At 48.3% G+C, this 26,209-nt stretch overlaps 1 protein-coding gene across 2 annotated transcripts in view; it reads left to right on the forward strand.

The window, feature by feature from the left end:
- The first annotated feature begins 7,465 nt into the window (after positions 1-7,465).
- Positions 7,466-26,209, forward strand: part of TFAP2E (transcription factor AP-2 epsilon) — a 109,762-nt gene continuing 91,018 nt past the window's right edge. Inside the window, exons 1-3 of one of the 2 annotated variants that reach the window (XM_053266804.1) lie at positions 7,466-7,599; positions 17,516-17,977; positions 22,857-22,908. In XM_053266804.1, the coding sequence (XP_053122779.1) occupies positions 7,552-7,599; positions 17,516-17,977; positions 22,857-22,908 (562 nt within the window). In that variant the 5' untranslated portion in view covers positions 7,466-7,551. Of the gene's footprint in view, positions 7,600-15,932; positions 16,197-17,515; positions 17,978-22,856; positions 22,909-26,209 lie in introns of those variants that run through there. The other variant, XM_053266805.1, reaches the window with a different exon arrangement.

The raw sequence follows: 26,209 nt of genomic DNA on the forward strand, positions 1-26,209 counted from the left end.
AAATCTCTTCCTGCCCTTGAAAGACAATGGCTATGAGAAAAGGGTGACTGGGTGACCTTTTTGCCACCTCTTGTGGCATACAGTTTGGGAATCACCCCTGCTAACTGGGCATAGAGGCGCCAGTGGTTGTTGCTGGTATTTTTGGCTTTGCGTGAGACTCTGAGTTCCTTTGGGAAAGGAAACGACCTTCTCTTCCCTTTTGCTCTATAAACTGCTCCGGGAGCTTTTATTTATTTATTTTATTTTATTTTATTTTATTTTATTTTATTTTATTTTATTTTATTTAGTCGACAAGTGGTATATACATATTTTTGATAAGCATATTTTTATTTATTTCTACATGTATATCCCACTTTTTCTCCCCAAAAGAGTGGGATATAAATGAAAGCCCAGAGTGGTCCTCACAACAACCCTGCGAGGTACATTAGGCTGAGAGATAAATGACTGACCCACAGGCACCCATGAAGTTCATGGCTGAATGGAGATTTGGATTTGGGTTCCCGCAGGCCTAGTCCAACACACTAGCCACTATACCATACTGGCTTTCTGTCATCAACATGAATGATGTTGGTGCAAAGGGTTGCATTGAACCACTGACCATATTTTACCAGTGGCTTTTTAACTCTCTGGAGCCTGTTCGGTTTGAACTTTCTGCCTTTCTCTCATCTGGAATAACCAGGAGCTGCTCCAAAGTGGTATTTTACATGAACGAAGATATTATTCCAGTAGGTGTTTATTTGACATTAACTAGAGCAGGAGTTTCAACTGGTGGTACTCCAGATGTTGCTGAACTACAAATCCCATCATTCCCAGCCACAATAAATTGTAGGGCTGTGCAAAAAAATTGATCAAATTGATATGAATTTGAATCGGTTCAACTTGAAACTGCTTGCACATAATGGGATTCATTGAAATTGATTCAGATTTTCCTGAATTTGAATCAAATGCACATTGAATTCAAGCAAATCTGATTTGAGTTCAGGCAAATTCGAATCAATTCAAATGAATCCCATTCTGTGCAAGCAGTTTTGAGTCGAATCGATTCAAATTCTATTGGAATTCGAATCGATTCAGTTGAATATTTTGCACATCCCTAATAAATCGTGGCTAGGAGTGATGGGAGTTGTAGTTCCGCAATATCTGTAGTTCACAGGTTGTGAATACCTGACTAGAGAGAAAATAGCATTTGAAAATGCCTGCCAGGGCCAATACTCCTTATTTCAGGAGTTAGAGGCCAAAAGCCCACCCACTGTAACTTTTAAACAGTGAGGGATGGATGAGGGGAATAGGTATTGTTTTATTTTATTTTTGTTGAACAATTAGTTTTAAAAAAACAGGCACAAGGTGGGTGTGCAAAACCTAAGTCCTCTGGGAGGTACTCTCAATTTGGATTCCCTGTATTTGTGCCCCCACTAAGAGTTCCACAAAAAGTGAGAGCCCTCTCTATGCTGGAGGACTGAAGACTGGGAGGCATACATTATCTCTCACTGAGCATCCAGGAAGGTCAGAGACAGAAGGCTCATTCACACAACCGCCAGCAGGCCCGGAGGTGTACCCTACCTGGTAGGAGAGCTGAGTGTGCTCTCAATGTCCTGTTGTGTGCTTGCAAACATTGTGGTAGGAGGCAGGGAGTATAACTGTGTGTGAAGAAGCTTCTGGGTAGGGCGAGTGTGCACCACCCAGATTCTAAAGGTAAGGTAAATTGTGCCGGCAAGTCGATTTCGACTCCTGGAGCCCACAGAGCCCTGTGGTTGTCTTTGGTAGAATACAGGAGGGGTGTACCATTGCCTCCTCCCGCACAGTATGAGATGATGCCTTTCAGCATCTTCCTAGATTGCTGCTGCCTGATATAGTACCAGCGGGGATTCAAACTGGCAACTTTCTGCTTGTTAGTCAAGCATTTCTCCGCTGCACCATTAGGTGGCCTCACCCAGATTCTACCCCCAGCATTTTACCAAGGTAGGAGGATAAGCCGTCCTATCCAGCTGCCACTTTGCACACGATCACTCTCCCTGCCTCCCACCCTAATGTTTGCAAATACACGGCTGCCAATTGGGAGCACACCCAACTCTCACACCCAGGCTGGGCCCTCCTCCAACCTTGCCAACAGTTGTATGAATGAGTCTTTAGACTCTCCTTGTCTCTGACTTCATCACTGCATCACAAGAATGGCTGTGCTCCTGGAGATTTGCTGGCTTCTGGGTTTAATCAAATGCCCCCTCTTGTCAATATCCCACCCCGGTCTCAGTCAAGGCAAGGCAAGATCTGCAGGACCTTGGAGAGCTCCAAGGGAGCAAAGTGATCTGACAGAGTCCCAACTCCAACTGAGCCCTTTATGTCTCTTGGTCCTGACTTTCTCCCTCAGGCCCCACCTTTCTGCTGCAGAGGGTGGATCCTTAAAGAGGCAGCCCGCAGGCCTGGAGCTGAGCACTCCACCATCTCTCAGCCCCTCTCACCTGATGCACTCCTTACACTGGCAAACAGACACTGATGGGCCAGCAGTTTCTGAGGCATTGGGAACTGACCCCTTGGGTATGTTTAGCTCAAGGGGAACCATCACTGGGGTCCTGGGTGTGAGTTCCTGGGACTCTTCACTGCTGGGTTCAACCTCATTGCCAGCGCCTGCAGCCTACACTTCAGCAGCTGGTGTTGGTGCCAGAGTTTTGTCTTATTCTTCCATCTCAAGATCTGAGTCCTGGCTGATCTCTTGAGGTTGGGGCTATGACAATTGACTGCCAGCATTGGCCATGATGCCTATTCTGATCAGAGAGGTGTGAAAGAAGGGTGGACTCGGGGAAAGCTGTTGTTGTTCAGTCCGCTGGGCAGAGACCAAAGGCCCACAACCACAGTTCAAATCTCACAGAGATGCTTATATTTTTGAGAAATATCCTGTGGGTTTCTGCCCTGTTGTCAGAATCAGGGAGGATCTCCTCCTCCTCCTCCTCCTCCTCCTCCTCCTACTACTACTACTACTACTACTACTCCTCCATCATCATCATCTGCCTTGACTAGTGATGGAAGATTGGGTGGCAAGGAGCAGCACCCACTCCGTCTCTCCTTCCCCCATGTCCACAGGATAGGTTTCCCAGGAGCTTTCCCAGGTAAGTGGCTTTATGTTAGTGCCTGACATTAGTGCCTGACATTAAGCCAGTCTGAGCACTGCACTGACGTTCTACTTTTTAAGGATGCACATAACACACAGTCACTGCAAACCATCAGGAGCAAAGCTGAATAATACCATTGGCTTCATGAATGCCACCTCGTGTCGCTGTCCCAACCACTGTTCCCTCTAACCCGGAATTCCAGGTGTTGTTCACTACAACTCCCAGCATCCCCAGCTGCAGAGGCCTTTGGCTGGGCATTATGGGAGTTGTAGTCATCAACCTCTGGGAACCCCTATTAGAACACTGGTCCTAACTTTTCTGTTAATTTTTCCATTGTATGAACTCCTCACCCCCACCCCAGCCTAAGTGTAGCGAAGCTGTTTTCAGTCGCAGTTTGGAAAATCTGGTGCTAGGGAACCCATCGACAGCCACATTTGGGCTCAGAAAAGAATATGACCTAAGATCTAATTGGCTAATGATGCCAGGATAGAGGGATTTGCTCCAGAGATAACTTGGCTCTCTGCCATGAGTAATCTGCACTGGGCTTCTTCACAGGTTCCTTGTGATGGTGAACTTTAGTCACTACTTATGGTCTATTGTCATAGAGATTTTATAGAATTATAGCTGAGAGGTGCTATTAGGAACAGACTGAGTCTGACAATGGGTCCATCTAGCTCAGTATTGTTTTACACTGACTGGCAGCAGCAGAGTTTCAGAACAGGGGTCTTCCCCAGCCTTTCCTGGAGGTGCAAGGGATTGAACTTGGGACCTTCTGCATGCAAAGCAGATGCTCTGTTACTGAGCGATCGCCCCATATTGGCTGGACTGTCCTACATAAATACAGAAGACAAACAAGCTGTTCTAGTATGAACTATTCTGTCTCCTTTCCTTTCACTATCCCTATAACTGGACTAAATTGGTCCAAATTACGTATGCAGTTCACAAGTTAGTCCATTTGCTCCTCAACAGCTCATGCCATCTTGAATCAGGGTGGATGACATCATTACAAACTACTCCCTTGAGCCATCCCTTTGTGTCCGTACACTTGTACCACATTTGGTTCAAATCGGTTAGGCAGTTCACAAGTTGGCTCAATTGTGCCTCAGATGTTCACACATCCACCATCTTGAATTAGGGTGGATGACATCATCGCAAACCACGCCGTTGAGGTGTCTCTGTGTGTCACTCACTACAACTGCACCAAATTTGGTTCAAATCAGTTAGACCATCCACAGATTAGCCCATTTGTGCCTGAAATGTTTATACCATCTTGGATTGGGATGGATGATATCACTAATTATGCCACTGAGGTGTCCCTATGTGTCCCTATAGCTGTAGCAAATTTGGTTCAAATCGGTTAGGCAGTTCGCATCACAAGTTAGCCCACTTGCACCTCACACGTTTATGTGTCCACCATCTTTAGAGAGCCAGCATAATGTAGTGGTTAGAGTGCTGGAGTAGGACCGGGGAGACCTGAGTTGAAATCCCCATTCAGCCATGAGACTTGCTGGGTGACTCTGGGCCAGTCACTTCTCTCTCAGCCTAGCCTACTTCACAGGGTTGTTGTGAGGAGAAACCTAAATATGTAGTACACCGCTCTGGGATCCTTGGAGGAAGAGTGGGATATAAAATGTAAAATAATAAAAATAAAATAAATAATTGGGGTGGATGACATCATTGCAAACCATGCAGCTGAGGTGTCCCTGTGTTTCACTCACTACAACTGTGCCAAATTCGGTTCAAAACGGTCAGACGATCCACAAGTTAGTCCACTTCAAATGTTTAAGCATCTGCCATCTTGAATTGAGGTGGATGACATCATCACAAACTATGCCATTGAGGTGCCCCTATGAGTCCCTACAGCTGTTCAAATTGGTTAGGCGGTCCACAAGTTAGCCTATTTCACTTCAAACATTTATGCATCCGCCCTCTTGAATTGGAGTGGATGACATAATTGCAAAACATGCTATATACAGTGTGTGTGTGTGTGTGTGTGTGTATATATATATATATATATATATATATATATATATATATATATACATACACACACACACACACACACACACACACAACCTGATATGTACATCTCTAGGTGGTGTACAAAATTGAAAATATTTAAAAGTTACAAATTAAAATACATGACAATGAAAACTACAGAATAAAATAGATATTAAAACAAGGTTAAAATATTAGAAATCTAATAATTGTCATTGAATTATTGCTGCTGTTGAAGTGTCCCTGTGTGTCACTCACTGTAACTGTACCAAATTTAGTTCAAATTGGTCCAGGCATTGCGAAGTTGATGTGGCGGGCTGGGTGGGGAGACACACACAAGGACATACGGACAGACACACAGAATGCTGGGTGATCTCCTAAGAATCCTGGAGTAGGCGAAAAAGCACAGACTGTAGGGGAAATTGCAGCTTCTAGAGAATCTCAGCTTTCTTTCCAATAACCACAAGTTTCCATCCCTAATGGCTGCAAAGATCTACTTGGAAGACAATGCTGGATAGGAAATCTCCGAAGGCACAGAAGTTGTCCACAGATCTGTGGCGGTCAGAGGTGACTTGTATGGCTCTTTGCCTCTTTGCCTCTTTGCCCACGTAGCCGGGATAAAATGGGGCACACATCTCAAGTCCCCCTGGTGGGCCAGAACCAACCATGACTCGCTGTGCAGGGCCGAGGTCAAATTGATGAATGTTAATTACGACATGAAAATTAATTATTTAAAATATTAATAAAAGTGAGGGGGCAGGTTGTAGTCTGGGGGGAAAGAGGGGCGGTGTCAGTAGGCTCTAGGCCAGGGGCGGAGGACATGTGGTCTCCAGTGGCCAACTGCATTGAGCTGCTGCCACTCATCATTCGGACAGGCCAAGAGCTCTTTGTGGCTCCTGCTGTTGCTGCAGGATATTCCTACCTGGGGGCCAGCAAAAAAAAAGTCCCCGTGGGCTGGATCTGCCCCTGCTCGCCGGGCCTTATGTTGTGCAGGCCTGACATGGACAGAGAGACTGATCCCAGCTAACTAGGCAAAGAGGCACCTTTGACAGTGATGATTCTCTTTATCATGATTCTCTTTATCATCACAGGGGGAGAGCGGCTGGCCCTATCCAGCCCCAGCACAACATCCTTCCAGTGACTGTTGCTGGTGTCTCCCTAGTGTTTCTTCTTAGAGGGCGAGCCTTTAGAGGACAGGACATGGAACCCAGGGCATAAGAAGGTTGGAGTGGGCCCAGGGACAAAACATGAAGATGGGTCCCTGTGCCCCAGCTAGCTTCTTCTTCTCAGAGGCGTAAGGGGGTGGGTGGGAGCAAAGAGGAAGCTGTCACCCAGCTGGTGGGGCCCCCTCCCTCAGGGGCCTGGAGGACATTTGTCCCCCCCCCCTTGTTCAATTGCAGCTAGGTCCCTGCAGGGAACCTTCTTCTTCTGAGGTCTTGCTGTGTGAACCACTTTGAGAACTTTTTGGGGGGTTGAAAAGCCATATATAAATAGTAGTTGCAGCAGCAGCCGTAAAGACAGACTGATATCCTAATAAATCTGTGGACCTGAAGAGTGCTGTTCTATTCTTTATTGCTTTTGCGTCACTGACCCAGCCTGCTTCTTTCTGCGATAACTTCTGGAAGACATAACAGTGCCTCTGAGCATAAGCAGAGTATACGCCTGTGGGCACTGGCTATAACCTCGGCCAGGTCCCACCTCTCTGGGCTTGGTGGGCAGTGCTAACCAGATGGGGTGGGGGTGGGGAGCGGCTTCCAGGCTAACTTGTGCCACATGGCTGTTTCTGGAGCCAACCCAATTCGCCCCCCCCCCCCCGCCCCAAGCGGTCGCTCTGGGGCGATCCTTTGAAACTAGAAACTTTTCCAAGTCGGAAAGCGACCTCCCAGCTCCCGCAAGAAAAGGAAGGAGCCGCGATTGCATGTGCCAAGCTCCCAAGGAGCAGCCGGATCCGAGGAGGAGGTGCCGGTGTAGGAAATCCTGGCCTGACCGGTCCCAAAGCGGAGCGAGAGAGACCCTTTGCAGTCGCCGCCACCGGGACACTCCATCAAGCCGCCTTGCTCCGAATTGGGGAGCGGGGCTGAAATGGCAGCCCCCCCGCAGCACCGGGGAGGAGGGCTCGGGAGGAGGCCTCCGGCGTGCCAGAGCAGCTGCTGATCCCTCCGGGCTGAGCCAGCCTCCCTGGTTTTGAGGCTGGACGTGGTGGCGGCGGCGGAGTCTGCTGGGCGGGCTACTCCGAATCGCGTGCCACTGGCCACGCTCCCCCCCCCCCCACCGCCGCCCCACTAAACACACCGGCGCGCGCGCTTTGAGTCTGGCTCTTCCGAGCGCGGGGAGACTCCGAGCAGGAGCAGGGCGGCGGAAGGAGGCGAGTTTCGCTCCTCTTCCCCCAAAGCCAGCGCCGGGTCTGCGGCGATTTCCCTCGGCGCCGCTTTCCTGGCACGCCGGCAGGATGCACTGGAAGACAGGCAACATCAAAGAGGAGCGCTACTACCTGCAGGTAAGGAAGCCTCTCCCTTGCTCCTCCCCTGCAGCCGGGATCGGGGCTGGGGAGGCGATCCTCCGGGGCTCGGAAGGCAAGCCGGACCGGTGCGTGTCTGCTGCCGGTCCTGAAGTCGGCAATGGTATACTCGCTTGCTCGGGGTGGGAAGTGGGTTGCATCATGCAATCCAAGCGGCGGATCGGGATCCGGGCTGCGAAGCGCTTGGCCTCGGCCGCGTGGCATCGAGGAAGTTCCGCGTCAAAAGAAGTGGGTCCTCCCGGCTGATTCGTGTTTTACTTGGGAAGATTGAAGTTCGTGGATTTCCAGATTAAAGCCTCATTTCTGGGGAAGGCCGTTTAGCTGAACTCGAGATTTATTTCTGAGTAAAGGTTCAGGGGGAAAAGGTTGTCCCAGAAGCTTTGGGGATGCTTGCTGAATCCTTTGAGTTCAATGGGCCTCCCTTACTCCTAAGTAAGTGTGCATAGTCTGCAGCCTGCTTCCCGATCCAAACAAATACTTCCTTGGGAATCAATGGAGTTTAGATCCATGCAGCACGGCGAAATCTGTTGCAGTGGGATGTTAGACCGTGAATTTATTTATTGTTATTTGTTTGTTAAATGTGTATACCGCCTTTCTTTAAAACAATCGCAAGGCGGAATTGCCAGACTAGGAGTTTTACTACTAGTAGTAATCCTGTATTTATTTATTACTGGATTAAAAAGAGTGTAATCTCCAGTGCAGAGTGGAGCTAAGTGTCTGAGCTGCAAGTCCCTGGTTCGAATGTCATCTCGGTTTCCTTAGGCAGCCTCAGCCTCAGTTTCCATCTGTAAAATGTATCTTACAAGTCTACCTTGCAGGGTTGTTATAAAGATGACAGAGCTGGCCTCTGAGTTTTTCAGCACTTTGAGCTAGAATTCAGTGGAAGGGATTCACTTCCCACCAGTTTTCTTGTTGCAAAAACCCGTTGGCTTTGGTTGTCCTTTTACTCTAGAGGAATCCCATTACAGTCAACGGGGAGGGAGTCAAAGCTGCAAACAACATAGGAACATAGGAAACTGCCTTATATCGAGTTATTTTTTTACATTTTTATTTTATTTTTTACATTTTATATCCCTCTCTTACTCCAAGAAGCCCAGAGCGGTGTCCTATATACGTAGGTTTCTCCTCACAACAACCCTGTGAAGTAGATTAGGCTAAGAGAGAAGGGACTGGCCCAGAGTCACCCAGCAAGTCTCATGGCTGAATGGGGATTTGAACTCGGGTCTCCCCGGTCCTACTCCAGCACTCTAGCCACTACACCACGCTGGAGTTAGACCATTGGGCCATCTAGCTCATTATTGTCTACACAGTCTGGCAGCGGCTTCTCCAAGGTTGCAGACAGGAGTCGCTCCCAGCCCTATCTGGAGATGCCAGGGAGATAATTTGGAACCTTCTGCATGCAAACATGCAGATGCTCTTCTCAGAGCGGCCTCATCCCCTGAGGGGAATATCTTAGATTACTCACATGTACTCTCCCATCCAAATGCAAACCAGGGCAGGCCCTGCTTAGCAGAGGGGACAATGCATGCTTGCTACCACAAGACCAGCTCTCTTCTCATCCCAAAAAGATGCTGGTTTGTTGAGAGACCCTCTTCTTTTTCCTTCTGCACACTCACCTGTTCCCAAAAGGAACAGATTTCTTCTAGAGCGGCAGGGTCCGGATCGCCAGCGCCCCCCTGGAATTTCCCCAACCGATGTCAGTCTGCTTTGGCCGCAGGGTGGCCTTCAGACAGCTGCGACTTAAGGGTGAGGGTCTGACGGGAGTTTGGCTGCTCTGCAAATCACTATCGATTATTGATTATTCTTTGTGGTTGCTAAGAACATCTTGGTTATGAGATACCAGTAGACCAATAGTAGATAACATTTTTTTTAAAAAGCGCGTTCTACTTGAAAATGCGATCGAAATGAGAAAACAATGCGTTTGTATCTTTCAGAATGCATGATTTAAACTCCCCTTCCACCATTCACCCACCTCAGGCTAAGGCAGGATTTGCACGTGAACAAATTTCATTATTAATCATCGTGTGTGTTATTGCTGGCTTTCCAAGACAAACGATGAAGAAAGATCCAGCCAAAGCGAAACTTTTTGCGCAATCCGATCCTATGCTGCTTTACGTAGAAGTCCTGCTTAGTTCAGAAGGATTTCCTAGGAAAGTGTGCATAACATCGTAGCTACACGTCCCAGTGATTTTATTTTATTTTATTTTATTTTATTTTATTTTATTTTATTGTTGCTTCGGGGCGGGGAGGCACAGTGATTTTTTAAAAAAATTATTTTATTTTATTACTTTATTTTATTTGTACTTTAGAGGTCGAGCGGAAAGGAATAAGTCCCAGTGAATTTAAGCAGATGTTTAACTCTTTCCTGCTAAAATCAGGGAGCCCTACAGCCCGATCCCAGTCATGTCTACTCAAGAGAAAATCCCACGGATGCATACTCCTTCTGAGTACGTTTTTTTTAGGGCTACATCCTTAGTTAAGCGTTTAAAAGGCCTGAATCGCGCGGCTAATTGCCATTTTATTGCCATTTTGTTTTATTTTATTTTACGCTCTCCGTTCTCCTAATGCTTTGTAGGGTCTGTAGGGGTCCCCGCCCCCGCCCCGCCGCCACCCCATCGCAGTCTCCCTGCACCTGGCCCCTTCTCCCCCTCCCTCCCGCCCCCGCCCCTAAAAGGAACCAGCTGGAAGAAACGCCACGCGACCATGTCCTAAGGCTTCGCAATGATTTATTGAAACGGTCTAAGCGACTCAAAAGGCCCATCAAATGAATGGAGACCGCTTGAAGTGGCGGGAGGGCAGGAGAGCGGCAGGGAAGTATTGGGGGGGGGCGGAAGATGTCCCTGCTGCTGGCGGGTCTGTTGGTGCAGAGGACACGATCCCACGGGCACGATCCCAACCCACAGAAGTGTGTGCGAGGAACCCGCTGTCCATGGCTGCTAAGGAGTCCTTTTTTGTTTAACTAGGAGCCTGCGGGACCCCAGGGATCTGTCACGCGTCTTTATGAAAAAGAAAAAGAATAGAGGAGGAGGGGGAGGCAACTCCCGCCGAAATGAATAGGAATGGTCGTTGTAAAACAGAGGTTCTCAAACTTGGTTCCCCGGAGGTTGCTGAACTACAGCTCCCATCACCGACTCTCACGACGATCTCTGTGGATGATGGGAGTTGTTGTCCAACAACCTCTGGGGAGCCAAGTTTAAGAACTCCCAGTGTTAATATATGTCTATATAACGCTTTGCAACAACAAGTTCTCCAAGTAGTCGGCATAGTAAAGAAAAGAGGAGAAAAGGGTCCGCAGCTCCTGAAAGCCTAGACCTCATACGCACGTCTGCAAACGCCGTGACTTGGGAATCGGTCCCGTAGAATTCAGTGGGACTGACTTCCGAGTAGACGCACCTGAACTCCCGCTGTCGGTCCTCTCTCTAGATGGAGAATTTTCGCGATTCTCTCTCCCACTGAAAATTTTGCCTTGATTTCAATTTGGTTCAGATCGTGGGATCGTGTCCTTCGGGTTTCTTGTTTTTGTGGGGACGAGGGAAACAGGCGACCCTTCAGAAGGCGTGGGTGAGGAAGAAAGAGGTTAAGACCCCCATAGATTGTTCACAGTTGTGGAGAAATAATATTTATATAATTTGATCCCAATGCTATTCTTTCCAACTTGTCTCCTGCAGATCTCTCTCTCTCTCTCTGTGTATATGTATATGTATATGTATATGTATATGTATATGTATATGTATATGTATATGTATATGTATATGTGTATACACACACACATAGACACACACACACCACTGAAGACCTTTCTTAAAAGGGAATTGTTTCTCTTGCAAACCCGTGACACTTTTAGTGCAAGACAAATTGCCTTGATCCCCCTTCCAGCCTGCCGCTTAACTGCCATCTTTAAACTTTGTTTCGACACTGCCTGGAATTCTTCCAGTTCTTAGATGTCTTGGCTCTCTGATCTTCCTATGGCCAGGCGTTGTGGGAGAGAAAGGCGTACTACAGATTTTTTAAAGTTTGTGTTGTTGTACTCCTTAAATTCTGGGGCTCCTGCAGCCCCGTCTTAAAAAAAAAAAGCGGGGGGGGGGCAGTTTTAGAGAACTGAAGAAAACGCAGGAAAGGACGACCCAAAATTATCAGGGGGCTGAAGCTGGGGCTCCTTCCCTAGGAAATAAGGCTAAAGGGTTTGTGGCTTTCCAGGAAAGAGAGGGCTGGTAGGCTAGCGAGGTACGATAGAGGCGTATCAAATGAGTGGCTTAGAGGGGATGTTTTCCACTCACTCCAAATATTAGGACTCGGCCGGGCCAATCAATTCAATTGACTAGCCGTAGATTCAGGGCTAGTAAAAGAAAGCACTCCTGCATACCAAGGCGCCATTAATGTCTGTAACTCACTTCCACAAATGTGGGGACGGCCACAAGCTTAGATGGACTTTGGGGGGGGGGTTGTTTTTAGCTCTATCCGCAGCCGTTGGGGGTGATCAATCTGCAGGCACAGAGGCTGGAGAGAAAGTCCTGAGGGGAAGCGGCCGCCTTCATGGCCGTCCTGTGAGCTTCCCAGAAAGATCGCGCCCACGGCCCCCACCCCACCCTCACCCCCCAAGCCCCTCGACTGGACGGAACATTCACTGCTGTCTCCTGCAAGGCCGCTCTGGGGAGAAGGCGAACAGCGCGAGAGCGTCGCCCGTGCCATTTCACTCCCGGGGCTGCCTGTGTGCGTGTGCATCTGGAGATTGGGTGTCGTTAATCTAGGTGGCTGAATGTACTCGCTGGATGGTTTGCAGGGAAAGGGGAACAGGTAGAATGGCGGTCTATGGCGCTGGGCGGAGGGAGACGAGCTCTAGGTGGATGAGGGGGAAACTGAGGCAGAGGGGAGGCGTTGGAGCTGCGAGCCTGTGACGAAGTTTTTGTGTGGGGGTCGCTGGAGAGAGCGCGCGAGAGAGAAAGAGGGGGCGCGCCAGGGGTCCTGGATATATTCTTAAATCACTTTTCTCACTCCATAATATATGCTCCTTTTTATTGTAAACCACCGGCTCGAAAGCTGGGGAACTAAATATCTATTTTAAAAGCCGCATGCATCGTTTATGCGTTCACACACACACGGTGCACGTGTAATCCTTCATATATATATGACGCGTTTCTCCGTATTGACGAGGATTGTCTATAGATGAGATGTACTGTAGTTTGAGTTTATTAATTAATTTATTTATTTGGAGAAAAGGCCCACTGTGTTCAGTGGCTTACTTCCAGATACTGGCCTTTGTAGCTTTCTTACCCTGTAGGTATAAGAACAAACATGGATACACATGGTTAGAGTAGGACCTGTATATGCCAGGGGTTAATCCATGTATTGTGTGTGCATAGATGCATGCACACTCTGTGTGTGTGTGTGTGTGTGTGTTTACCTGCGGACCTATGCAAAACACCTTTGTGTGTGTGTCACTGGAGCCTCACAGATTCTTTGGGCATTCAGAAGGCCCCAGGTGCACTCCCTGCCCTGGCATCTCTGGAAAAGACTCCTATCTGAAACCTTGGGGAGTTGCTGCCAGTCAGAGCAGACAATACTAAGTAGATCACCTGACTCGATAAAACAGCAGCTTCCTATGTTGCTAAGGTGTGCCAAGACGTTGGATCGGGCAATTCTTACGTTTTGTAACAGTGATTTTCCGGCAGTCCCTCCTCCTCCCTCTTTTCAACCCTTCGGGGGAAAAACTCTTTCGTCTGTCTGTGTCTGAGCAGGCTTCTTTCGTCCTGAATCTTAACACGAACCAGCCAATCAAGGCACCTGCAAAGTAAGGGGGCCGCACCAGCAACGCCCTCCCCCGCCCCATCCGTTTTGGGTTTTCTTGTTTTTGTTTTTAAATCCAGGACCCTCAAACACACACACACCCCAATCCAGGCTTCGACTCTCCGGCGACTTGCTGATCTTGTTCAACAGGAGCCGGAGGACCCTCCTAGTTTTAACCTGGTTTTCTTTCTAGGCTTCTGATGAGACTGAAAACGCAACAATCAGGCCAAGAACTATGGCTTATTTTTTTTTGTTCCTGTTGCAGTGAGAAATGTTAATAGCTATTTTGGAACTGTTAAGAAGCGGGTCTTTTTAAAAGAAAACGTCTCAAATTTTCGATAAATGTTTTTCTTTTCCGAATCTTGAGATCCATGCAAAAGACAGCACTTTTTAAACTCTGCCACTTTGTGTAGGGTGACTCAATAGTAATCCTATAAGGAGTGCATAAGAGTAGAGGTACAGGTCCCTTTGATTTCAACGAGAGAGAGGCCCATTACTCGGAAGTAATACTCAATATTCAATGCGATTGACTCCCAGACAAGTGTGTTGTGCATAAAACTGCAACCTTAAACACGTCTTAACTCCAACTGAAATCAAAGGGATTTAAAAGGGCTTCAATTTGCTTGGAGCGTGCCCTCAGCTGTTTCCTGTAGTCCGCCTTATGACATCATAGAGAGATCTTACAGATAACTTGTCTTCCGTTGCATGGCTGATCTCCACCCACAACGTTAGGGAGAAAATTTGGTATTAACCTTAATTTCGTAAAGAGGAAAATAAGTATACAGAGATGCAGATCCGTAGGGTTGGAAGCAAAAATAATATTACAAAAATGGTGTGTGGTTTTTTTTTTTTTTTTAAACCAACTATGTGGGCTTTCACGGGTATCTGTGAAATAGTGCCTTTGGGGTTTCCTTTCGAATAAATTTCCATAGGCGCTGGTTTGCTCATGCTGGTTTGCTCAGAAGTAAGGCCCACTAAATTCAGTGAGGATTATTGTCCTGTCGGTGTGCAAAGAATTGGCCAGATTTTTTTCAAACTTTCAGTTTATAAAACTGGCCATCTTATTTCAAACTTTTACACACACAACCAGGAAAGATCGTTGCCATTAAGAAAAACAGCTTCAGGTCAGGGATCAGACGCGAACCCCGATTTCCTGGTGTCATCTGGGCTCTTTGCCTGACGCGCCGCTGTCAGTTTCTAAAAGGACTCTTTCTCAACTGGAACTTAAACGCGAGGATTTTTCTTTGTCAATTTCACCAGCCGCGGAAGTCGCGTTTGGGAGCTGTTTTCTTTTGCATGGAAATTATACTCCAAGCTGGGCGGATCAATGGTTTTCCACAGTGGCCGGGGGTTCCTCCCCCCTCCCTTTTTTCTTGATACGGAAAAAGAAATGGGGTGGTGGGGGTGGAGAGAGATTTTAACACCTTGCTGGGGCTAATAGAATTAAGCTTCAGAGAGATTCGAGAAGGCTGCCTTCAGTCGCCCCCTCCCCACTGCCCGCCCCTCCCCACAGATGGGATTCGCTCCCACCAGGCGCCCTTCTCAGATACTAACCCACTCCAGACACAGCAGATATGAGTGGGGCGTGTGTGTGTGTGTGTGTGTGTGTGTGTGTGTGTGTGTGTGTGTGAAAAGTTAAAATGTCTCCTAAGGAAAATCGGTCATTTATGAAAAAGGCCACATGTTGGCATTCAGATATTTGTTATATATTTTGGGGCTGGGGGCGGGAGGCACTTCGGGCTGGAGTGGGGGAGAGAAGGTACATGTCCCCTCCTGTTAAATATGAGGAAGGAAGTGTGTTGTTGGAGGTTGGATGAAACGCCGAGGACCATTATAAAACTGGATTTTGAACTGGTCGTAGATGGTTGCATTCCAGTCCCCGAGAGGGTCTGGTTGAATGGGCAGGTTGATAAAGTCACTACAATCGTTCTGACTAGAGAACGGGGTAAATGGAGGCCGCAATCCTCAATGGAATGAAGATGCAGGCCGACACTGAGTATGTTTACTCGAGAGTAAGTGCCACGGAGTCCAGAGGGGTTTACTTCGAGGGGACTGTGTTTAGGAATGCAGTCTTGAGACTCGATGCCCTGCACTTAAAACCCCCCAAACAAAACAGAACAAAACTCAGAATTCAGACCCATGAAGTTCAAAGAAGGGGCGACTCCCAAGGAAGCGTGGATAGGATCGCAGCCCTACAGCCCGATCCTATCTCACGCCCATTCGGAAGTAAATCCTCACTAGGTTCCTTTGAGATCAAAGAGCATATGATCTAAGCCCCATTGAACTCAATGGGGTTTGTTTCTGAATCGAGGTATAAAAAGATCAGGCTGTTGGGTGTTGAGGACCCTCATCTGGCCCCGCACCAGTTAACTTTCGCATTCGCGCCCCTGGGCGCAGTGTCGACCCCTGAAACACCAAGGCGACCTCGGTGCGCTATGTCTCTTTAACGCGCGCCCCCGGCGCTTTGTGCGCGCTCCCGCCTCTATAACTGGAGTCCATGGAGTTGCATTGGGCTCAGAGGGAGCACGGACTAGGAGGTAGGCGCAGGCGTTTTAAAGTGAAAGATCTGAATTTCAAGAAGGAACCAGCGTCCCCTTCCCTGAAGCCATCGCTTGCCATGGAAGAAGAGACTGCCACTAGATTATAACGGATTCCTTTGCTGGGGGCTAGGGGGGTGTCTTTTGTTGCTGTTATCGTCATCCCCCCCGTTTGGGGCACTTTCAGAGAATTTTTGTTGCTGGTTGTTTATTGCTGCCGCTACCCAGATGTTAGTTCACACGTATTCCGCCATGGTAAGTTGGAATTGGGCGGGGGGGGGGTTTGCGCGGGGGCAGAGATGTCTTCCTCTCCCTATAGGGCTCATTCGAAGAGAAAGTTAATTAAAGCAACCCTATACCTCCAAATTAAGCGAGATTTCATCCTTTAATGTTGGCCAGATGTCAGGGCTCCGCCGCGTCCCTAGTTGATGGTTTAATTCCTTTTTCCTATGGAGGATTGGGGAGGGGGAGGCCGCAGAGCCAGTTACAAAAGGAACGGGGGAGGCTGCGGGGAGAAGGGCAGGAGTCGAAAGAGACCTGGCCAAGGTGGACCTTTGCTACCCGAGAGAAATCGGCCGAGGAAGGAGAGCGATTTCTTCCTTCCTTCCTATTTTAGCGGCTGCCTAGTTTTTCCTCTGTTTTGTGGTTGTTGTTTGGCGGGGGTGGTATCTCCTGCTCGGATTTCGTTGTGTGTCTCCCTGGAGAAGAAAGCAAAATAAGGCGGGGGCAGGAAGGGTCCTCCTAGTAGTTTAGCACGGGGCGGGGCGGGGGGGCAGGTAGTAAACAAAGAAGAAAACAGATTGAGGGGCTGTCTGGGGGGCCCCAACCGACGGGAGAGGAACGAGGCGCTGCTCTTTGGCCTCGCCCGAGAACGCACTCTTTCACTCTCGCTCTGCCCCCCCCCCGCCACCAACAACCACCTAAGATGATTCTCAACATTGTATGCCTTGACTGGCTTTTCTCCGCACCATTTTAAAAAAAAGTTGCCCTTTCCCCCTCTCAGCAGCAAAGCGAGAAAATCGGGAAAGGCTGGTCGGGAGGTTTCTGGAGCGCTTTTGGAGAGGGCAGCGGCTCGGCTGCGTTTGGGGCACGGCGCGCTCTCCGGGTGGCCCTCGGGGAAGGCGAGGGACTGGGCTCGGCTGACCGGAGACGGCCTCGCCTGTAGGCTCAGGTGTTCCAAGCCCGGCGCCCTCCGGGAGCCGCGCTTGGCAGCCTCGGCGGCGACCCGCCCTCCCCTGGTGGCACGCGATGATGCCCGGCTCCGTGCGCCAGCAGGGCTGCGATGGCGACTGCTGCGCCCGGAGCGCTTGCGGCTCCCTGGTGATCGGGGGTGTCGCTAGCAAGATGTCCCCGGCCCACCACGAGGGAGCCCCGCCGCCACGGGCTGGGAAAGGGTCCCCTCTTTCTCTTTGCTTTCTCCTTTGGCCCCCGCTGCGCACCGCCGGCCAGCTCCTGGCTCCTCACCAGCGGCTGGCCCATGTGGGGAATTATTTGCTGGGGGGAGCAGGACGGGGGGGGGGGTTGCTCTGGCTGTGCGGGTGAGTGACCTTCTCCCGCCCCTCTCCGGCCTGCAGGACCGCTCCGACGGGCTGAACGGGAGCTCCACCGGCGGGCGCCTCTCGCAGCTGTCCTCGCTCAACCAGGCGGCGGCGTACTCCTCGGCTCCCCCTCTGTGCCACACGCCGGCCTCGGACTTCCAGCCGCCCTACTTCCCGCCGCCCTACCCGCAGCCCCCGCTGCCCTACTCGCAGAGCCAAGAGGCCGGCTACCCGCACCTGGGCGACCCCTACGCCGGCATCAGTCCCATCCACCAGCACCAGCAGGGCGGCTGGCACTCGCAGCGGGCGCGCCAGGAAGAAGCCGCCGCCGCCGCCGGCCTCCTCTCGCAGACACACCGCGCGCTGGGCCTGGATCCGCGCAGGGACTACGCCGGCGTGCCGCGGTTGCTGCACGGCCTAGCCGACGGGGCGCACGCACTGGGCGACGGGCCGCTGGGACTCCACGCCCTGGGCCACCACAGCCTCGAAGACATCCAGGTACTGCTGCTGGGCTCCCGGAGGAGGAGGAGGAGGAGGGTTTGGGGACAGGCAGGGATTGGTTGGGGCCAAGGCGGAGGCTGGAAAGGGGCTCTTTGGCCCCTCTCTGGGCAGCCTGCAGCCTCTGCCTGGGGCGCATCCCGTCTGGCGAGGCGGAATCGACGGATGGGCAGGTGGGCTTCCTGAAGGTGGTGTCGATGTCTTGCCGGATCCTCCTTAAAAGGCAGCAATGGCATCTCTAGAACAGCCCTCCGCTTCGCTGCTTTTTGACCCGCAAAAGTAGTCCCACAGACTGACATCCGGACTCAGTGACTCTTGAGTAGTCCTATTGAAATTGCCAGTCCTCGAGCGTGAGTCCTGAGTCCGGCGCTCTTGCGTCACCTCGTCTGGATGTCAGCCAGTGCTTAGAACGGCAGCTCTTTCCCCGCCACGTTTCCTTCAGAAGTCAGTCCCCCTGGTTTCCAGAGCTTGGGAGTGAGCACAGCAGGGCCACCTAAATATCCCTGGCAGATGGGGATGTGTCTAGTTCCAGCCGTTCTACACCTTCCAGAAGGGCTGCAGCGAAAACAAGCGTCTTCTAACCCCTTCGAGCAGGACGGACAATTGTATGTGTCAGCATCAGTTTTCGCCCTGAGGGTCTCCAGATTATGTCGGACTACAACTCCCATCACCCCTAGCCACAAGGCCATTATGGCCGGGGATGATGGGAGTTGTAGTCCAATGACATCTGGGAAACCCAAGGTTGGAAACCCCAAGAGTCAGCTTGAAAAGTCTTCTGCAATTAGCTGCTATAATCTATCCTCAGTTGGCCATGGACTCATGTAGATGGAGAAGGGTGGGGGCGGGGAATGTAAAAATGGGGGATGTGGGTCAAAAGATCATGAGATGGAAGGGGTATCGCTGGAGTACGCACCTGATTAGGTCAACTAAAAATGTGAGAACACTGTGGCCATCAGCAAAGGGAAAAGGAGATAAAGAGTTTCTGACTATGCTAAGTGAATTGCCTGAAAACACTGAGACAGGAAGAAAGGTTTGCTCTGAGAACGTGGGGGTACTGAGATCGTGGGGGGTGGGTGGGATCAGACTGCCAACAAGGGGGCCAAAAGGGAGAGCTACGGCGGGTGATTATTCTTTTGTGTACGCCTGAGAGAGGAGGACAGTGATCAGTTACCCCCCGCCCGAACAGGTGAGAAATACAGTCTTCCTGGCTGAAGTGTAGTATGTCGTGAGATAAGAAGCCTTTGTCTTTGTTTAAGCCAAAACGAATCGAATCAAAGCTCTTGATGCAACCTAGTTCCGGGGTCTCCTCTGGAGTCTCGCTGTGTCTTTCTTTTTATCGTCGGAGGGTGACTCTCAGGTCAGCAGCAGGAGCGTCCTACGAGAGGGAAATTATCTCTAATCGGCTTCTGGGAATGTTGCAATTTTTTAAAAAAATAAATAAATGCCAGGTTTGTTATTTTTGCAAGACAGGGGCCTTATTCCCTGCTGCACTCCCACGGCTCCTCCTTCCGAGTCGACATGCGCAAATGTTCAGCCCAACCCGATTTACTCAGGAGTAAGTCCCACTGTTGCAACCGAGCTTACTCCGGGGTAAGTGTGCGTAGGTTTGCAGTCCGAGACTATCCGTCTCGTCTTCTCGGAAGGCGAGAAAATGGGGTCGCACACAGAGCAAGTTAAGCTTCCTTTCCCTTTAGGATCTCGACCCTCTTTGTATACTCACTAGGCAGCCGAAGCCGATCTTTATAAGTGAATTCGGCGAAATGGACTTTCGAGTAAACTCGGAAGGGCTGGAAAAGTCTCGGCGGAGCAGTCAAGTCCAAATGCTCTGGCCGTGTGGCGCCTCTCTGCTGCTTAAACCGAATTAATCTCAGCGTCTTGGTGGGGAGATTCTCTCTCCCACTGCCCTCCAAAGAGAATGTGGTCGATCCTACTACTATCCCCTACCTTGCGGCCTCTGCCCCTCCGAACCCGATCTTTTACAGTCTTAAAAAAAGACAAGACCTCGATTTCTGCGAAATTGACTGTTAAAGGGCGATGCAATTTGTCGCATCCTTCTCAACCTCTGATGGATTCATTAAAAAAAAACGACAGATCGTGTTTTATTTCAGATGCGATTTTTAAAAATGATACTTTTAAAAAATCAGGATAAAGGTTAATGACCCTTTGTTGTGGGGTGGGGAAAGAAAGAAAGAAAGAAAGAAAGAAAGAAAGAAAGAAAAGGTTTGGCTTTCTCCCCAACCACATGCCTATTGCGGAATAAGCCTGACTGCAATCAGTGGGACTTACTCCAGAGTAATTATATAGTTAGGATTCCGCTCACAGCTGCTGGGCAACTTGGATCTATCTTTCCTGATTTCCCAAACTCCCTCCTCCTTTCTATTTTTAATTTTTTTGCTTCATCGACTCGTTTAGTTGCCCTTAAATCAAATCCAGACCCTTCTCGCCACTGCCCGGTCCCAATCCTTCTGCTCACTCCTGAATTATCCTTTCCACAAATCCTTCCTCGATCTAGCATCATCTCCTCCTGCCTTCTAACTTTTCCCGGCGGGTCGACGCCGCCGCCTCCTTCTTATTTCGTATCTCAGTCTCTCTCTCTCCGCGAAAAGAGGCGGAGAATCGGGCAGAAGTTTACAAAATGGCTTTGAACCGGATTCCAACAGAACAAGGCGCAACAAAAGCAGAGTCGAAAAAGTCAAACCGAATCTGAGAAGGGTAGACGGGGCAGAGTCGCACCTTCGGGTCATTTCCAAGAGCGTCGGGTGGTTGTTGTTTTTTAAGCCCATCCATATTTTGCCCTCCTATCCACGTGTTTACTCCGAAGTAATCTCCACGTGTAAACCCTCGTCCTCTTTCTGCACGCAGCCAAGGCCACGATTCGGCCAAAGCGAATAACTTTTCAGCCCCATTAATTTCGCAGAAATTAGTGACTGAAGGATCTGCTTTACTCTCTCCCATTGAAGCCAGTGGGATTTAAACACGCTTAAATTTGACCGGATCGTGCCCCGACATCTTTTGAGTGCAGTCCTAACTAAGCGCATGGAACGTGTCCCTTGAAGCCGCTTTATTTCTGAGAAAACACTCATCGGCTCGGCTCTCAATTCTGCTTTTCAGCTCGGGAACTTTCTAAAAGTCGAGACGCCGAGAGCTCTTTTTAAACCCCTTGAGCCATTTCCGAATTTGTAGCTTGTAAAGGGAGTCGTCGCCTCTTTTTCTGGACGACAGGCAGTTTCTCTGCTGCAATCCAGAAAGAAGCAAATTGAATTCTTTCACAAAAACACAAAACAATACAGCGAAAATTCAGGATCTATGTATCTACAGGATCTATGTAGATATATATGCATGTATGTGTGTATATGAGTATGCATGAGAGTCTATCTTCATTTTCATTTTCTTTTTTAAAAGCACACCGGCACAGAATTATGCTGGATTATTGACTGGGTGGGATCGGGTTTTTTTAAATAGTCGGTTTTCTTTTTTTAAAATAAATTTTGAAAATGCCCAGGGGAATTCAAGGAAAAAACAGATATGAAAGAGGTTTTAAAAAAGGATCATGTTTTCTTTGTAAATCTGTAAATTTCCTTGTAAATTTTGGGTTCCAACCTAATCAAAATCAAGTACTTATTGTCCAATACTATGCATGTTTACCCAGAGCTAAACCACACTTTATTCAGTAGGGTTTACCAGGGCTGCCTCTAGCTTCTAGGGGGCCCAGGGCAAAAATAGTTTGCAGGGGCCCCTATGCTGGAATCAACGTGTTATGATTATTGTTAGTTTTAGCTTATGCCAGCCAATCTTAACAATGTTGGGGATGGGGATGGGGCCACTCTGGGAAGAGCACCTGCATATTTGCATGCCAGGTTCCCTCCCTGGCATCTCCATGATAGGCTGAGAGAGACTCCTGCCTGCAACCTTGGAGAAGCCGCTGCCAGTCTGGGTCGACAACTCTACACTAGCTGGACCAATGGTCTGACTGACTCAGTTTGGCAGCTTCCTATGTTTCTAATGTGTAGCTAGAGCTGTCTCTAGCATGATTATGAATAGCTATTTTCCCAACTCTGCTACTAGAAAGGTTTCTGTTGGGCAGCAGCATTGGTGCCCCTGTGAGGGTGGGGTCTGGGCAGCTGTGGGACTGACAGATTTCAGCCTTCTGTCCCAATGGTTTGAACGATAGTTAAGCAGGTCTTTAAATCTCTCCCAGCGGGAGCTTAACAGGGACTCAGTGAAGCTGAAACATGCTTGCCTTTATCTGAATTATACTGTATGTATTTAAAGAGAAATTTGAATTCTCTTGAGGGATCCCCCCTACCAATAAGAAATTCCCTTTTTTAAAATTTTGTTTTGAATACTAACTAGAAAGGGCCATTTTGGGTCTTTTCTTCTTTTTCTAGAAATGAAAAATTATATATTAAAAAACCCTTTCCTGATGTTTAGCCATACATATATATTAAAATAACAACATCCCGTTTTAACTCCACTTTTGAAACGGGATGTTTGTAAAAAGAAAATTTTATTTCCTCTAAGATAGGGGTTCCTTACCTGTGGTCCTCCCGATGTTACTGAAATACAACTCCCATCATCCCTAGCCACAATGTGGCTGGGTATGATGGGAGGTGTAGTTCAGCTGCATCTGGAGAACTACAGGTTGAGAGTCCTTTGCTCTAAGGACATAAAGTACCACTCTGAATCTCTCTATGGAATCCCCAGACTTGGCTAAAACGAAAATTCATTTGGATAAAAGGAGTCCTTGTCCTCCAACAAAATAACCAACCTGGTAGTGCTTTCTAAGGGCACAAAGCACTTCACTTAGATTATTTCAAGAATTCTTGAAACCAACTGCATTTGGTAAGCCAATTTAATTCGTTGCTTGTCGCTCTTTCAGGCAGTGGATGAAACGGGCATGAGTCTCTTGGACCAGTCTGTGATCAAAAAAGGTAAGGGAGAGCAGCTTATTGGGCAATTAATTTGCAGTTGTTCGTCATCATCATCATCATTATCATTTTAAAATGTCAACCTTGAAAATAGGGATTAGCATGCAAAATGGGGCAGAGTGCTTAGATTATTTATACAGAGATTGATTTTATTATTTATTTACATCTAGGTAAACCGCTTTGGGGACTTTTGTTGAAAAGCGGTATATAAGGATTCATCATATTGGTATTCCTAAGTGTACCAACGAATATCTGTGGTTTTTGTCTGTGTGTTTGAATGATAGATTGAAACTATCCCTGTCCACCTCCAGCACAGTATCTCCAGTGACTGTTGCTGGTGTCTATCTTATGTTTCTTTTTAGATTGTAAGCCCTTTGGGGACAGGGATCAGTCTTATTTATTTGTTATTTCTCTGTGTAAACCGTCTTGAGACATTTTTGGAAGGGCGGTATAGAAATTGAAATAACAATAACAATAACAACAACAACAACAATAATAACAATAACAATAATAAAATGATAAATAACAGCAACTACATTGATAATAAAATCCAGCCATCCCAGGTCCTTGGGAAGGACTCGATGTCTGGATAAAACAAACCAGTCAATATCACCTGTCTGACTGTGTAAACAACAACAATAATAAATAATAGATAAACCAAACTGTTGAGCCCATTCCCATTGCCTCTGGTCTCCTCTGTCTGCTCCCTCTCTGCTCCTAAGCCTGCCTGCCTCCATTCCCAGATCTATGTTGGTTAGCCCACTCCTTTTGCAATGTATAGAGAGTGACCCCCCCACCCCGCATTTGCTTTCCTTAACAAAAGTCATTACTTGGGGGCTCCCTGGCCTGCATTCCGAAACATTCTCTTACCTTTTAGAGAGGACTGAGGGAAAATAAAAGAGCATTATTGTGGTGGAGGTGTCAGAAGAAATAAAAGCAAGAAAAATGCAGGGGTTGGGAACAGAAGAAGAGAATGTTTGTGCCTGTAGAATCTCCTAATCCATCCTCCCCCATGTTCCCAGTTGTGCCACACAGATGCCAGCTAGGCACTGGGAATGGGGGATGCAAGTTCTCAGACTTGGGGGTCCTCCAGAGGGGATCAGAACCTGAGAAGTATTGATTTACCCCTCTCTGCTGCTGTGTCGGAGATAAGGGCCCTGTGGTGACTATGGCAGAGTTTAAGGCTGGGGTTTGTGTGCGTCTTTCCCCCTCAAGGCAATCTGGCCTGCCTCTGTTGCTTTCTCTTTAATGCACCCCTCGCCATCAGATCTAACCGTGTCCCAGTTCCAGCCAGAGCGAAGCCATTTGCAGGGAGGGAGTTGAGTAAACAGAAAGCTTTCCAGTTTTCCCATCTGGGCTTCATGAGTCTTCCAAGCGCCTTCTTGAATGGACCCTCTATTATTCACCAAGCAGTTCTTAGAACTGCAGATGCAGAGTGCAGCACTGGCTTCAAACTGGACTGGTTTTGATGGCGTGCAGGAAGGAGGGGAGGGCAGAGCTTGGGGCCCGTGTCTTTAAAGCTATTTCTGTCATTTTTTGTTTAACCCAATAATTCATACAAAACAGCAGTCATTTAATCTTCCATTCACAGAACTGGATGGTTAGAGTAAATCTAGGCTTTTTATTCAGGCTTGAACTCTTCTTAAACTTTAGCCCTTTTAAAACTTTTAGCTGCATTTCTTATGTTTTTATTGCATTGGTTTTATCTTGTTAACTGCCCTGGGGTCTTAGGATGAAGGGCAGTGTATAAATATGAATGTAATATAAATGTAATAGCCCAATCAATGAAAAGAAAAGTACTTAAATTGCAGTGTGATCCTATGCATGTCTACTTAGATGTAAGTCCCATTGGATTCAATGGGGCTTACTCCCAGGTAAGTTGTGGCTCTAGAATTGCAATAATTTGGGTCCAGTTATTTCCGTGGTTCTACTCTAAACCTTGAGTACAACCTGTTGTGTTTTGATTTCTATTTACATGCCTTTTCTGCCTAATTGTCCCTCTCACCCGTGCCACCCAGCCACGGGGGGGGGAGGGGGGAGATCTGCAATGGCTTTTTGCACATCTCCTTGTGTGTGATGGTCCAAAAGTTGGTGTGGCCCAGTATCGACTTCTGTGATCTCATAGGGCTGGGTGGGCATCTTGTGCCTGTTAACTTGAAACCTGGTGTGCACCTTAACCTGGCAGCAAGTTTCACAGTAAGCTTAATATTTGGCCTTATTTCTGAGCACAGATTCAGCAAGCAGTAGTAGTAAGTTTATTACGGTCCTTAGACCAGCTTAACAGATTCAGCAGCAAAGAGGGGTAACACTTAAGGCCTAGCAGGAAGGAAACCCAAGCACAAGAAGTGCTATGAGAAACAAAACTCTTTGGCGACATTCTCGGATGCCTTCTGCTCACAGCTGACAAAGTGCATTGAATCTCTAGTGCTTTGCACACCTTTCAATTTTTGCTGCCTTGTATTGTACCTGTGCTTAGCTTGACACATGTATAGTTAATCATACCTTTACGTGTTATCTTATACATTTTATATTAAACATTCCCTAAGTGGGGTGTTTCCCAGCACTGATTGTGTCTGGGTTTCTTACTTGTGAGTCAGCCTGCATAAGGCCAGGCTGCAGAAGAGGTAAAAGAAGACGGCGGGAGGAGGGGGGAGAATCCGTGGCTGACACCTGGACTAAGCCATTCATGAGTAATCACATTGAAATTAGTGGGGAGGAGTCATGACTAACTTCTGTTAATTTCCGTGGGGCTGCTCAAGCAATTTACTCCATCCACCTGTAAATATAGCCGCCTAATGGCACAATGGGGAAGTAACTTGCCTAGGGAGCAAGAGGTTGCTGGTTCAAATCCCCACTGGTGTCTTTCCCAGAAACACCGATATCGAGCAGCAGTGATATAGGAAGATGCTGAAAGGCATCATCTCATACTGTGCGGGAGGAGGCAATGGTCAACCCCTCCTGTATTCTACCAAAGAAAAACCACAGGGCTCTGTGGGCGCCAGGAGTCGACTTACCTGTAAATATGAGTAATTTGGGAAGGGGGTATAAACTTGAATGCTTGTGAACAGCCAATGGATCAGTTCATTTGCTTGGCGTTCCTTAGAAAAACTTGAGCTAAGTAATCAAGTGTCCCCTCCTGTTTAATTGTTAAGGGCAAAAGGGCAGGCGTCCCGAGGAGGATCCCTTTTGTCATACAAGCTGGGATATTAAATTTCCTAGCAGAGGCCTGTTAAAAAGCCACAATTGCGTTGTAAGGAAGGCCTGTTGCTGGCATGTTGCTTCGAGGGTGCTTAGCCTCACCTGC

This window comes from Hemicordylus capensis, chromosome 7, assembly GCF_027244095.1.
Source record: "Hemicordylus capensis ecotype Gifberg chromosome 7, rHemCap1.1.pri, whole genome shotgun sequence".
Lineage (NCBI taxonomy): Eukaryota > Metazoa > Chordata > Lepidosauria > Squamata > Cordylidae > Hemicordylus > Hemicordylus capensis.